Source organism: Triturus cristatus, chromosome 3_1 (genome assembly GCF_964204655.1).
Source record: "Triturus cristatus chromosome 3_1, aTriCri1.1, whole genome shotgun sequence".
Classification (NCBI taxonomy): Eukaryota; Metazoa; Chordata; class Amphibia; order Caudata; family Salamandridae; genus Triturus; species Triturus cristatus.
In genome coordinates, this window is record NC_140583.1 from 382,173,429 (window position 1) to 382,188,901 (window position 15,473).

A 15,473-nucleotide genomic window follows, 5' to 3' on the forward strand; every position below is an offset into this window, starting at 1 on the left:
CCTACTCATATATAATGAGTCAACAACTTCTAATTTTGCCGCCCTGAACTAGTTACCCGGATCATCAAGGATCACCACCAATTCCCTGCATGTTGTGCTGGTCATGGAAATTAAAGAGCTGCCAAAGCTTTCCAAGTTTTTTTCAATTTCAATAATTTATTTTTAAATCTTCAAACTTTTAAATACCCATTGTTAGAAACGGGATTTCTGGTTGGCTAAGGCTTGCACCAAAGCCAGGCAGAAACCACCCCTCTAGTCAGGGCAGGGGAGTTACACGCTGAACATAACCCCTGCTCACCCCCTTGGTAGCTTAGCACGAGCAGTGAGGCTTATCCCAGAGGCAATATGTAAAGCATTTTCACAACACACACACACAGCAGCAACACACTAGGCACACTACAAAAGAAACTCCACACAAGGTAATATCAAAAATAGCCTTTGTATTATCATAAACACATTACAATCATAATCACACATATATACTGTGCCAACTGGCACTAGGAAATATTCACAGGGTATTATATACAGGACCGAGCCAATTGGGCCACGGTCAGAACCATCAAAACAGGTAAGTAAATGCAAAACACAACCAGTAACCACTAGTACCACAATGACCTAAGCATTATCACATTCGCATTAGACACCATCCTAAAATATCATAGCATGACATTAGGCAATAAATCACATCAGGCCCAAACCTCATTAGAATAAACACATTACGCATTAGGCCTCACCAGCATAAACACATTATGCATAAACATTCTAAACATAAACACATTATGTCATAGGCATCACAAGCATAAATCACATTACGCAATCACATTAGGCATAAAGCTTATTCTGCAATCATCATATTAGGCGTAAACACATTATGAAACACCCATATAAGCATAACCACATGATGCCACCTCTGCGGGTATTACCTTAGGGCCTTATGCCCTACCAACAAACAGGTATCCACAATGACCCCCAGGCCAACTGGCCTTCCACTAGGGCTCAAAATGGCCTCTGTCCCAAAATGTCAGGGCTGGCTGCCGATGCAGCAGAATCCCAAAAGTGCACAATTGCGCAGGCCTAAATGTGGCAGCTGCCGCTAATTGCAGTGTAGCTGTGAAGAAAGCTATAGGCACTGGCACTCACTGTGCCCTCTGGAGCCCCCCACTGGGACTCTCTAAAACAACTGTGGGCAAATGAGCACCGACAATGTGCCCCGATTGGCACCACCGTGCCCTTGGACTGCCCGCACACAAAAATGCCCCCAAATAAATGGGCACAGGCACTAACTGTGCCTTCTGGAGTCCCCACGGGGACTCTAAATAATGGTGGCCCAAACATTACAGCTTCCCTCTATTAGGTGGGGCAGCGGTGACCAATAACTCATAGAGAAGGCACGGGCACCCCGGGACCCCCACTGAGGCCCTAAGATCAAATATGGCCCCAAACAAACTTCCTACTGGCAATAACAGTGCCTGAGGAGCCCCGTTCACCGGGCTCCTCCTGGGACAATGACTCGGTCCCACCGTGTGCCCTCCGCAGCCCCCCACTCACCGGGCTGTTCTGTGCCATTCTCCTTCAATGCAGCGCTGGCAGGCACCGACAATGTGCCTCGGACCCTCTCCGCCCCAATCACCACACTGCTGCTGCACGCGGGGTTCTCCCTCATGCATGGAGCCCTGCTCGTTCACTGGCCGCAGCTTCAGCCCCAGAGGGCGTGAGGCCCCGCCCACCTTCCGGCTTATCCTGCCTGACTGCCGGGTCGCGTTCAGCAGCGGACGGCGATTCCTTTCGGCAGCTTCTCTTTTTGGCCGCAATGCTGGGTGGGCACCCGTCAATCTGAGGTACACAAAGCGGGGTGGGCACCCGCTAAACAAGCATGTCAGCGGGGTGGGCATCCGTTCGCCGTCGAGATTCCCTCGCATCGTCACGCTGCCAACGCCAGCTCCTTTCCTCTGCTGGCAATTTAAATATAGCGCTCACAAGGTGCTAGATGTCCAAAAAGTCCTTAAGGTTCATAGGGAATAGCTGGACCCAGGGAGGTCAGCACACAGGGCCCTCCAGCAAGGAGGCAAGCCCTTGTGGTGGTTCCTCCTGGGCCCCCAGCAGCAGCAAGCCCCCAACAAGTCCAGGAACAGCACAACACATGAGGTCACAGCCCCTACATTTTACATTCCTCCTTTGTCTGCGCTGGCACAGGGCTTGGGGGAACCAGCCAAAACTGGTTCAGGGGGGAATTGGAGCACTGTGTTTACCAGGCTCCTCTTCCCGTTTGTCAGGTGGGGGCTTGGTAATCAGACACACCACAAGGGGCGGAGCCAGCATTGTACAGGGCAGGCACAATCTTATTCAGGGTCAGGGTACTACTCCTCCCACTACTCCAAATGTAGATGTCCTATTCAGCCTAGTTCTGACTCACCATGCCCCTCCTGGAGCCACACACACCTCCCAGGCCCTGTCACTTGAAAGCCAGACATGCAATTCACATCAGGCAGGCAGACACATAGCACACAGAAATGCCAACTTCTAAAAGTGGCATTTCTAAAATAGTTATAATAAATCTGCGCACACCATTGCGTAGCATTTATTATTACTATTTCAAACATACCAAACTTGACCACACTGCTACTCTCATATCAGGAATTACCACTGAAACACTTATCAGGGAATCCCCACTGCATTTCTATGGGAGGGCAGCCCCACAGTTGTGAGAAACCAAAATGGCTGTTTGTCACTACTAGGACATGTCACACACTTAAGGTACATGTCCTATCTTTTACCTACAATGCACCCTGCCCATAGGGCTAGATAGGGCCTACCTTAGGGGTGACTGACACGCAGTAAAAGGGGGGGGTCACAGACATTGCATACACTTTAAGTGCCATGTCACAGTGGCAGTAACACTGCACACACAGGCCCTGCAATGGCAGAGGACTGAGATAGGTTTGAAGGCTACTTGCAAGCCCACCAGTAGCATTTAATTCACCAGCCCTGGGTATATGAGATACCACTTTACAAGGGACTGACAGGTAAATTAAATAGGCCAAACAGGTGTAGACCAATCTTACCATATTTATCTCAAACAGCACACGCACTTTACACTGAACAGCAGTGCCCAGAGTCCTAAAACCACTAACACCATGTCAGAAAAAAGGCTAGGAGACAGGCAAAAAGTTTAGGGATGACCCTGCAAAAAGGTCCAAGTCCAACACCCATGTTGCCTATGATCACTAAGCAAGCCTTCTGTTTTGCGCCTCAGTCCACCCATGGATGAACTCTATATCTGTCTCCTTGTTTAGGACTTTCTTTTCAGATTTTCAGATTTCAAGGACAACCTAAATGGGGAATGGGATCTTTTGTTTTTTCTCCAGATAGCCTCAAATGATCGACAGCTTAAGCCATGTGATACTTTGCTTAACATTATATTTGATCTTAAGCATTTCCTTACCTTCCAGTTTAATACACAAACCGATTGCAGCAATATGTTGGAAGAGACTGAGTTTACAAAATTAACACCTAAAAAGCTTTGTGTGTTTGAGTGGCAATAATGTATGTGCAGTTATAACTAACATGCAATCTGAAGCTCAGAATGTAAATTATGTGTCTCCTTTATTTAGCCGTCTGTAATAAAACTAAATATCAATATAAAGACAACAGTCACCATTAGCTAAGCTCTGTCTTCTCACCTCAAGGTCCCCTTCACACAAGATAGATGTTTTTGCCGAGTACAAAATTACAAAACTCAACAGAGTATCTGAACTAATAATGTTAATTTTCATTTTCTGTTTTTACTCTAGATGATCCAAAGCAAAATCCATGGATGTCCAAAGTCTGCTACTGCAAAGTCTGCTAAATACTGCAAAACGCATTCAAGATCCGTACACCCAAAGAACTCCTTCACTTTACTATAGCTTTTATAACATTACAACTGGTATTTTCTCTGTGCGGCAAAGCGTGCAATGCAAACCGATTTTTAAAACAGGAACTTTTAGCAAATCGGCACACGTGCCAGAACGCTGCCAGCCTGGAACATACAATCCATCAATTTACAATGGGAGGTTTTCCATCAATGTCAGATTTTTAATGAATTTTTCTTGTGATTACAAGTTTTTTTTTACACAGCACAATGCTGTTTTCCAGCTTCATTTAAAAAAAAAAAATAGCTATACGGTTATCATGCCAATTATTAAAGAAGAATGTGTTTGTTAGGCTTTTTCAGACTCAGGAAGCAACAAACCCTTTACAAAAAACTAAGCGTAATTGCTGTGAATCAGTGGCTGTTTGGTGTGAAACTGTAAGTTATTTAGGGGCACATGCATCATTGTTTTTTGCGGTCGTAAAGGGGCAGATTCACAGAATCTGCCCCTTTGTGACCGCAATTTTTGCATTTGTGATGTATCATCCCAAATGCAAAAATCCCTATTTTAATTAATCGCAAAATTTGCGATTACTTAAATTGTGATTGCATTTAGGGAATCGCAAATTGCGATTCCCTAAATGCAATTCAACAAAAATATTTAAATAATGCGATTTCGCTTTTAAGAAACGCAAATTACCATCGACTTAAAGTTCATGGTAATTTGCGAAAACTTTGAAAAATGCACAAAAGTGCATTTTTCAAAGTTGTGTTGCACAAAAACATGCCTTTGAGGCCCATGCAATTTCCATTGATTCCTATGGGCATCTAGGCCCATAGGAAGGAATGGGAAACCATTCCTTATTTGCGATTCGCAATTTGCGAGTCGCAAATAAGGAATGTGTAGGAATCGCAATTTTGTTTGCGGTTTCTACATGCATAAGGAATTGCGATTCCTAAATTGCGATTTCTTAAATCCCTTGTGGCATGTGTGTGTGCAACATGTTTTTTAATTGCACATTTAGGGTGCATCAGGGTTTCCTTTTGGTGCCCTTGAAATTGCATGCGCAATTTGCAAGTACCTATTTGGTACTCGCAAATTGGGCATGCAATTTCTATTGGTTCCTATGGGCCTCTAGGCCCATAGGAATGAATGGGAAGCCATTCCTTATTTGCGATTCGCAATTTTTGAGTTGCAAATAAGGAATGTGTAGGAATCGCAATTGTTTATGCGATTCCTACATGCATAAGGAATCCAATTCCTAAGTTTGATGCATGTGGCCCTTAGAGCAGAAAAATGAAGGTTTTGTGTAAGTAATTCCCCAGACAGGACATGACATTCAGAAATCACAGTGCTAATGTGAGTTGTGAGGGAGCGCCCACACTGCCAACCAATTCTATTCTCAGAGGTACACTTTTTTCCAAACGAGTTTAGGCTACCTTTGATAGCTTCAACATAAACATAACGTGTATATGTAAAGCACACGTTCACCCAGAAGGGTATCTTGGTATTGAATAACAAATGTGTATAGTTACCTAACTCAGTGGTATTCATTTTATCGACATTAGAAGGATGATAGGTTGACTGGAGCCGTCAGGATTTGAACCTGTGACCATGAGGTTGAACACCAGCCCCTAAAGTGATGCATTAGTCCACTAAGCCATCAGTTACAGCTTTGCTTGAAGTGTAGGGTGATGCTGTCTGAAAAGTACATTTAGATTTTAGATGCTGCGTGCCTTGTACAACCAAAGAGCACTATAGTAATGCCTTTAAAAATACATTGATTGAAATGTGTACATAACGTTTAAGTAAAAAAATAAAAAAAAGTACGAACAAGCTGAAAATAAAGGAAATATGGATGATGAGGGTAAAAGGTTTCTGTAGGGGTTTAGCATATCCTAACCTATTTGGTTGCATAGTGTTTGAACATAAAAAAATACATGTTCAAAAAGAATGATACGAGTTTGATGTGTTAAAATGGCATATGATTTGAAATGATAAATATTCAGCTCTACAGGAACTTAGCTCAAAGGTGTTCACAGAAGCTAGTAAGGATGGGGTTAAGCAAGTCAGCTTGGCACCTCAAGATGCTTCGCTGTAGCAATTGTAGTGGCATTTAGATCTGTAATCCTGTATTTCAACAGGAGTAGAATCTTATAAACAGCTGCGGCCCCTAGCTACACCTAGACTGATCTCCTGGGATTAGAATCTTGGAAAAGTTGTTGGTATGGATCCCTCAACTTCAGCAAATCATCAACACTCTCCCGGTGCGCACATCAGCAGGACACTCTTCCTGTGTTCACATTCTTCCTCTGTTCCAAAGTCTTCTTTACTCCCATGTACACATAGAACCCAGCAAGTGCAAATCCTATCACCATTCCTAGCATTCCATCTTACTAGGAATACTCCTTCTGGATACACTACACCTTTTACAGACACTCAATTTACAAGTGCTAGTTCACCAACAGGAAAAAACCACTGCACACATCAGATATTCAGCACTCAGTCACACTGGAAGGTCAAGGTGGAAAAAAAGCTTATGTTACTGTTCCTCTGTCGCCAGGGAAGGAGTCAAGGTTGTGCTAGTCTTCCCTTCTGGTCAGTGAGGTAGATTGCACTATAGAGAAAAATCCTGCCAGGCCAATGTCAGGGCAATTTCGCCATATCTTCTGTTTTACTTATGTACTTTGTATGTAACGCCTTGGGAAATTTTGTTTTTGGCAAGACAAGTTTCAGACAGAACATCAGCAGACCTGCCAACCCAAGACTATTTATCACTGTGCAAGTGTACAGGGAGAACAGGGCGGGGCCATGGCAAGCGGGGCTTTGGACCCACTCCTGTGCCCAAGCTGCCACAGCTACCCTCACCCACAGCAATAAGGAACAATGCTTGTGCCATTTATCCTGTCCTGTGGAACTTTTTATTTGGAGCTCATTCACAACTGAGCTGGAAATCCTTTCTCTATAAAGGTTCCCCGCTCACCATGAGCTTGTGTCACTTCAATATGTACTCAGGCATGATGTAAGTAATACAGAAGCAGTGTAGAAGATGGCAGGCCTGCGTTGGGTAAAAGTAGAAATGACTGTTGTCCTGTGTTTCATAGAAAAGCTCTCTCACAAGGGTGAATCCGTACTAGTCCCCACACTCACACCAGCCATGTAGGAGAAACAGAATCATTCCCCATTTACCGTCTTCAATATAGGCTGATGTCAAGGTGGCTTGGAAGACCTCCGCAGCAAAAATATCTTGATCACAATTCCTCTGAAAAGTCAATCCAATACCTAACTTTTCTGTCCCTTCCTTTTATACTATTGCATGGGAGTCTTTGTCCTTATGTCTGATACATAAATCTTTGCACTCTACAACAATGATGGCCCTTTGGGTCAGTTTCATTTGGTATCTGCCTTCGCACTCTCTGAAATCCATAAATGAAGCATTTTCGGAATTCCCCCTTTTTCAACATGCATCTTTGGGCAGTCCACTTTTCCCAGTTGCGAACCCAGTCTTCTTAGTTTCAGAAAGGGCCTGAAACTGTGGCTCTACCTAAAAATCCAATAGATGTCTGCAGGCTTCTTCTGGACTGGCACGTTTATTAGTTTAGATCTTGAAAGATTTAGCATCAGGATACCACATTTAGGGTGATAGTTGCACTTTATAACATCAATAAACATAAATGTTGGCACTGGCGCAAACCACAGCTGTGCTATTAGCATAACATCATAAAATATTATACTACAGTACCTAGGAAAGAACAACACATTTAAAAAATCTTTTTTCAACTACCTTTAAAGCACAACTACTAATATGCTGAACTGTGTTTAGATGGTGAGCATTCACGTTATACTTTACAGACCAATAACTAAGTAATGCCTGTTCTGATGTCTTGCAAGTGGTATGTAAAGCTCTGTATCAATGACTGTATAACACAACTCTAGGGAACAGTCTCTACTTCTACAATTCCCTTTCAATAGTCCACTTCTTAACAATATGCTTTATATCTAAGTGCTGGCCCAATTCCGGGATTACACAAAGGACAATCACCTAGTAGTATTGCTGCATTGCGAGTAAATGGTCTTACCATTATAGTCACAACTTTCAGTAGTTCGGGTCACAAAGCTTAGTTGTTCGTAGAACAAATACATTGGAGCCTACACTGAGGTGATTAAAGGCACACATTTGTAGCGGTAGCAACCCATTTGGGATATACCTATACTTTGGAACATTTCATCCTTGTTTACATAGTTATGAACAATTTGATTTTAAAGGCTGGTGTTATGTTTTAAGCTCCTAATTATTGTCACTATCATCAATACAGACTCAATAAAGCACGATTCTGCACTTCCATTAACGTTCTGCAAAACTTCTTTATATTTTAGTAAAATGATGTGTAGCTACAATTTAGTAACAATTGTACATATTTTGTAATTGGGAATTATGCGGGACATAGAACTTATATAGTATAAAAACTGTACTTGCTGTGATCACGTTGTTAACTCCTTGAGTGCTCATGACGGCTCCCGACTGTCATGAGTCACAGTAGGTGTGTGCTCATGACGGCCGGGAGCCGTCCGAACGTTGCCGCTCCGCCCACGCGGTATTAATTCCCCGCCTGTGCGAGAGAATTAATCAGTGGGCGGAGTTCGGACGACTCCTGGCTGTCTTGAGCACACGCCCACCGTGATTTATGACAGCTGGGGGCCGTCCTGAGTACGGGAGCACCACTCCCAACCCCGCCCCCTCTCGCACCGCGGCAGACTTTGCTCCGCGGTTAAGGGGTTAATGTGGATATCAATGCATTTGTTGATGAAAATGAACTCATAGTTTTGTAGTTCAATGGTTTCCCAGTGCTAAAGGGGTTTCTTAATACCAGTAGTACCTGGAAGGAAGTGGGAGGTGCATCTAGCTTGACACTGGGCGCTACAGGGTAGAAATCATTTAGTGAAAACTTGGATCCAGGAAACCTGGGATAACTTATGTGTGGCCATGAGAGACTGGTGCTTACAGCGTTATTACTAAAACTGTGTTTTTGATTACCACCTTTGTCTAGAATCAAAAAGTGACAGACTATCCAGCTCACTTAGGAATGTGTTCCATACTAGTCCTTTCTTGCTAGAGGGTAAATTGCAATGTACAACTAAGTTTTTTTTAACAAGGAATTTTTTTCTGTCAACAGTTTTTGAAATGTGTTCTATGTGTTATTATATGGGATGATATTGCACTGATTGTCTTTGAAAACTGTTTCAGTTGACAATTAGAGTTCATGCAGGTTTTATTCTACTATATAGCATATTTGCCCTGTGTTACATATGCAGTCGTATCGTGTTTTATTAAAATGCTCCTCTGAATTGTTTTGAGGTTAACAGTACACAAATTGCCCCAGTGATTTGAGAAACCAAAATTAGGACAACATCAATTGAACTGTATTATCCAAATTTCCAAATTACTAAAATTGTTAATGATTCCACATTAAAGCATATGGAGATTAAGTTCCCCAAACAAGTAAACAAACGTAATACGTTTTGCCAAGTATGCCATCTACACATGAAGGCACACACATGTCCCTGGCATATGGAGGGGACATTTGACACAAACACTAAAACATACATAAAAACCAGATATACAGTTCAGAAAATAGACAAAAGGGAGGCAGTGTTAGAATTATGGGCTATCTTTGAAGAGGTTCCATCCGATAACCCCATGATGCTGCAAGCAAGCAAGGCATCTGCACCTCTCCCAGTATATGCAAGGATGGGCATGCTCACACCCGCTCCCCCTGCATTAGAATATTCAGACAACAATATTATTAGAAGTTGACGAACACCCCACACCTGAAGAAGGTCAGGCAGGTCCCAGCCCAATAAATCTAAAAGCAAGCAAGCCAAGACTCCACCAGCACAACCCATGTTTCTAGGCAAGGTCCCCAAAAGCTCGACTCCCCATCCACCACACTCGACACACCACACCTTAAAGGTTGGTAAAATAGGCATTCCACTAGGTCAGGCGAGTAAAAAAGTGTGTCAGGGAAGTTTGTGACAGTCCTTAACAATGATATAGGGAGCTAAGGAGATGAAATGAGACCCAGTCCCCCAGGAACAGGCAATGAGGGTAGGGCCACAGAGTTTGCCCAAGGAGTCGAGGGTATAGAAAGTGAATTTGAGGATGATGCCAGACTGACTAAGACAGCATGGGGCTATGAGCAAAGGGAACATGTCAGATGGCGCGAAGAAGAGAGGCAAGCACAGAGGCTAGAGAGAGAAAGGGGCATGTAAGTTTGGGCGAGGCTACAGGGTGGGCACTCTTCTCATGAGGGAAGCAGAGCCAGGTACGGGGTGCCATGCTAGGAAAAGTCAAAGGTCGATGAAAGTCAGTTAGCAGGGCTCAGTGGTGCATCGTTTGTTAGGTTTGAAATTCCCATTCCCGCAATGGACTTGTTTCATGCTATATTAGGTTAGCAGTGTGTGACTAAATAGACGCCATTTGTATTCACGTAACGCAACCCACTGAGTTATCCCCGTGAAGTGCAAAGCTTCAGTTAGCAAGTGGGACTCCATTTTGCATTTCATAATCCCTATCAGACTGCTTAGGCTGTGCTCGAACTAGGCCTCATTATTCAGTATTGACCGCCTCAGCAGAACACTGTACTTCGTTATTTATGTTCTCTCATGTTCAAGGCTGCTTCCTGACTCACTAATGAATAGGCCATTCTACCCTTACACACCTATCCGAGTGTGTAGTTTCTGCTCCCATGTTAGAACACGTTGAGACCCAGCGCCGTAGCCTTGAATCGCAGATAACATGTACCCATCTGGCAGTTGGTAGCTCATCCTACTGTGCATCTTTGTTCATGTTCGGCCCAGGCCGATAGTTTTCCATTGTGGGTGTGTTTGGAGGCTTCTCGGGAGGAATGATTACTCACTGTAGACTGTTGGGGGGTCAGTCCCTTGGCAGACATTCTTAGGGTGCAGGTCAGATTGGACTCCTCTGCAGTGCATTGCTAATAAATGTATGTTTGTATTCTCTACGGTCTGACCGACTCTTCATTCTTGGGAAGGCATAGCAGGCGGGTGTAAGTAACCCGGGTGGCCCCTGAGGGCCACTTCCTTCACGTTCAAGCATACGAAAGATACTTACTCTCCCTCGACTGAGGAAAAACAAGATGGACCACTGCCATCTTGGCACTGGGAGCAGCGATGAGGATGCATGTTGCTCCTCACTGGTGCATGACAGGCAAGGGAGATAATTGCTAAGACCTTTGTCTACCTGTTTTGCGACCTGTTAACCGATTGGACTGAGCGGAACCACTATGATAGGCCTTGGTCAATGGAAGGATCGTTTGAGTCAGAAGACATGGTGGTGGCGGAGGACTGTACATGTGGCAAAGCCTTGCGAGGTGGGCATTCTATGTTGAGGGTAGACCCATAGAGTCACTTAGTGTGAAAGAGTGCTTGTTACTACAGAAGTGCCAAGCACAGATTATATACGTACCATGGGTCAAGATGGATAAAGAGAGGATGAGAACCAAGCTACTGCCATTGCCAGATGGGGCAGGGGAGTGGATTACATGCTTCAAGAAGAACACCATAGGTATCAACCTAGCGATAGGAGATATTAAGAGTATGCTAAGCAGTCTAATTGATGAGCTTATGGTGTTCGCCCAAGCTCACATTCCAGCAATCACGCTAACAGATACCCAGCATGATGGGGCCACATTTATTATGCACCTGCACTGGATCTGGACTCCCTGACCGGCCAGATGTAGGGGGACTTATGGCAGAGACCATGAAGCCAGAGGAAAGAATTTCTGAATAGAATGAGGGAGAGATGAGGACAGGAAACTTAACAGCCGTGGACTGATACAGGCTTACAGGTCACAATTTTCTACCATATTCTTAAAAAAGGGTTATCCACAGAGATATAAAGTGGACTGGAGAGCATAGTAGGGCAAGACACCTAACCCTGGTGGGAGATACAAGCTCATATGCTCCACAACCACAAAAAGAAGCAAGAGTAACATTTAGAGTTGAGAACATTTTATCTGTCCTTTGCATTCCTAATACCCTCTCAATCCAGCTGCATTTGAGGTGCTGCCTCCATAACTGCAATTACGCTGTAGGAATATTGCATGATAAGCTATAGAAGAAAGAAATCTCAGTCTTGATCTTTAAGGCTGCATGATTGACAAGTACACAGAAATTATCATGTTTCACTATGAGTTATTTGTTTCAAAGCTGATCTTTAACAACACGGTCGTCTCCAGAGAAAACGATGTGTGCGAGCTGCTTATTAATGCAGAAATAAACAGTGCAGCTAAAAAAAACAACAACAAAAACCTAGTCAGACCATGATTTAACAAAAATACAAGTACATTTTATGGACATTAGTACAAGGTTTAAAAAAGAAACTAGATCTTTGGAGATTTCTTGCTGAAAATTTTCCCAACGCAGAATTGGCCATAGTCATTTGTTCAGGGAAGCTAAAATTCAATCAATGCTGTGTAATTGCCAGCGAGATCCTTTTTCCAGTGGGGCCAGCGGAGGCTTTCGGATCTAGCAGAAAAGTTTTCAAAAGATTCCAAACTTTCCTCTGGTACCCAAACAACCCCAGCAGTACATTTGTAAAGGTCCCAGGACCACAGAGGAGGGCACTTACAGCCTCTCAGGATGTCAGTCAGTGGCCTACAGCAAAGTCCAGTCACTTCAGGCCAGCTGCGCATTACCAAGAAAAAGACTCTTGCAGCTTGTTGTGTCCCTGTGGCCCAATAGGAGGTAAGCCAAATGACTCTTGGAGAACACTGGTTACAAGAGAGCTGGTCCATTCCTCTCAGGTCACACAGCAAGTCCATTCTCTTCTGATCTTTAACTTGTCCAGAAAGTATTCTGAAGAAGTCTGAGTGCTGATCCAGCTTTGTAGAGTTCACCAGCCTGTGAGTGAGGGAGCACCCTAAGACACTCCTAGTTCCAATCTAGCCTGTTAGTTAGGTTCCTCTCTAACCAGTGCAGTAAATGTTCCCAGATTCTGACCTACCTACATTTTCAGTATTTCCTGTTTGCCTTACTACAACTAGGCTCAAAATGCCATGTGCCAGAGCCAAAGTCCTTAGCCTCACTAAACTTGGGTCTGAGGGCTTAGGGTGTGTAGTGAAGTGTCTTAGGGAAATCCCCAGTATCTTCCCCGACATCTAGCTAAAATCTAGTTTGGAGTCAGCCGTGGACCCACAACAAAACAGGAAGTTGAGTAAAACAAAACAGGGTCCCTTAGTTACCCAACGGGAGATACACAATAATTGATATCTGCTCATGTTTGATCCCTTTCAAGAGGGCAAATGTTTTACATGTGCTACAGACAGACCTAACATGCAAGAATTGACACTGCTGTGCTAACAGGATTGCCTAAGCACTCAACCTGAAGTTTTATCAGTGCTCCGAGGAGTCGTCCTTGCCCATTGAGGCCTACCTGTGAGTCAAACTAACATATTGTGTAGCTCCTGAAAGGAAGGTCACACCTCAGTTGCAACTTATTCAGGGCAAGTACAGGCTGGCCAGCTGTTAGAGGCTATTGCTAATTGGCCCCCGAAGGCTCAAGCAGAGAAATGTAACTTTATAAAAGTTACTTGTCTTTAATCTTTATTAAAAAACAAACCTAACCATTGCATTGAATGTTTAGTAACTATTGAAATAGTGGTAAAAATGTTTGTCTAGCTAGTCTCATATGCAAGATATAAGTATTACTATTTTAATCTGCATACTATATTTTACATAGCACTACTAGGCCTGCCACAGTGAAAATAACTTTTGGGATCTTTTCACTGTAGGGACATGGTAACATTCATTTTCTACATGCCCTGGTGTTAAATAGCATGCCCCCTTCCTCATGGTTTACAAGGCGTTACATAGTAGTGACTTCTGAATATTTAAAGGGTTGATCTTTATCTTTCAAAAAGGTTATTTTGACAGTTTGTACTGCATAGTTTAAACTGCAGCAGTCGGGCTTCACAGGGTAGCTAAAAGCCATGTTTTCAGTGCTACTGGAGAGGATAGCACAATAGATGCTGCAGTCCATACATGATGGCCTTATGTTAAAGTTACATGTTGCAAAACAGGTTTTAAGGCAAATTTGACATATTTTACGTTTTGTAGCACATGCACTCTGAACTGGATGGCAGTGTCCTAGTGTTAGTTAAAAATTTCCAGCAAGAGGGTCCCAAAAAAAAGAAAAACTGCAGGTGCTCATCCAAAAAGGGTCTCTTTGAAACAACATGTGACACATGTATCCTGATTTTCTTTTGGCCCAATCCTACATGAAATGCTCCATGTGTGCAAATTTACCATAATACCTAAGGTAAGGCTTTAAGGTGAGGCAAGACTCAAAAAGCGTACTGTCTAGAAGACTCTAGGCTAATATCTATGTCAATCAGTGGCGTAGCTAGGGTGGGGCGGTGGGGGCGGTCCGCCCCAGGCGGCACTATTTTGGGGGAGGACAAAGGCATTCAGATAAGTCTCGGCTTGCTTTCGTGGACGTTCGGGGACGGGCAGAGAAGGAATAGGACTAGGGCAATGTCATCTTCTTTTTTGTGCTGGCACCTATCCCCCCCTCTCCTCCTATTATTCCCTCTCTTTCTGTCTTGCTCCTCACTTACTGAAAACCGTGACTTGATGAAACGGTTCACAACCAATCTTTCCTTCTTTCATTTAGTTGCTTCCCTGTGAAATGGATCCAAAAAAGAAAAACACTCTTGCGAGAAATGCCCTTTTTCTGACTATTTTCTATTCCAAAGTGCAGCGGAATGGAGAGAAATAGAAGGTTTTAAATAGGAAAAATAAATACATAACTAAATTAAGCAAGACAGAGGGGTTGCAAAGTGGCCAGATTGGTTTTATTTACATCCAAATACATCAGCATCACTTTACAGAGTTTGCCAGTGAAGCACTACTTTTGTTTTCTCGTCTTTCTTTGAACAGCATTGTTGTTCCCAGGTGGGAAAGTGTACCATTCCTGGAGGTACTGCAATACCTGGTTGATGGGTGGATTGGAAAACACAATGTGTACCATGGTTCTATGTTTATGGGTGTGGTCTTTTTAAACCATACTGCTTACGTTTTGTAAGGATATAAGCAATGGACATTGAAACGGTTCCCTTCAGGGCCCTCTAGTCATGTCCTTAACTTTTCAGGTAAAACCACTCGCTGATTTCTGAATAATGAGTGAGAGATCGTTAAGGTAACCATGTTGTTTCTGCTTACATTTCACATGCTTTACCTAATCTTGCATTCCCTATGAGTGGTTGCTTGAACTTATTTTTTAGGCAGCATATTACTCTTATCAAGAGTATATTTTGAATTGAACCACATCCAAGTGTTTATAGCGGGCACAATTAGGTTATAGCCGAAGGCAGTGCGAGTTTCTCTCAGTGGGGAAGTATGGTGTTCAGTGGGGGAGAGGATGTGGCACTATGGCTAGAGCTGTCGAATTTGGAACTGGGGAACCGGGTTCAGCCTTCATGACCAGTCCACCAGATCACTCTACTGAGGGAGCATATTCCCATGCTAGACCTTAGAAGGCCCCACTAGACCTTAGAAGGCTTGATGTCTCAGCACAAGCAGGTATACCCTAGTGGTGTCAAT

The 15,473-nt window shown here is 43.5% G+C and overlaps 1 protein-coding gene across 4 annotated transcripts in view; it reads left to right on the forward strand.

Annotated features, from left to right (window-relative positions):
* The window catches only part of WDR72 (WD repeat domain 72), a 1,103,881-nt gene extending 1,095,686 nt beyond the window's left edge, over positions 1 to 8,195 (forward strand). For 3 of the 4 annotated variants that reach the window (XM_085644161.1, XM_085644162.1, XM_085644163.1), the window contains exon 20: positions 3,792 to 8,195. In XM_085644161.1, coding sequence (XP_085500287.1) covers positions 3,792 to 3,847 — 56 coding nt within the window. In that variant the 3' untranslated portion in view covers positions 3,848 to 8,195. The remainder of the gene's footprint in view (positions 1 to 3,791) is intronic. The other variant, XM_085644164.1, reaches the window with a different exon arrangement.
* The last annotated feature ends 7,278 nt before the right edge of the window (positions 8,196 to 15,473 follow it).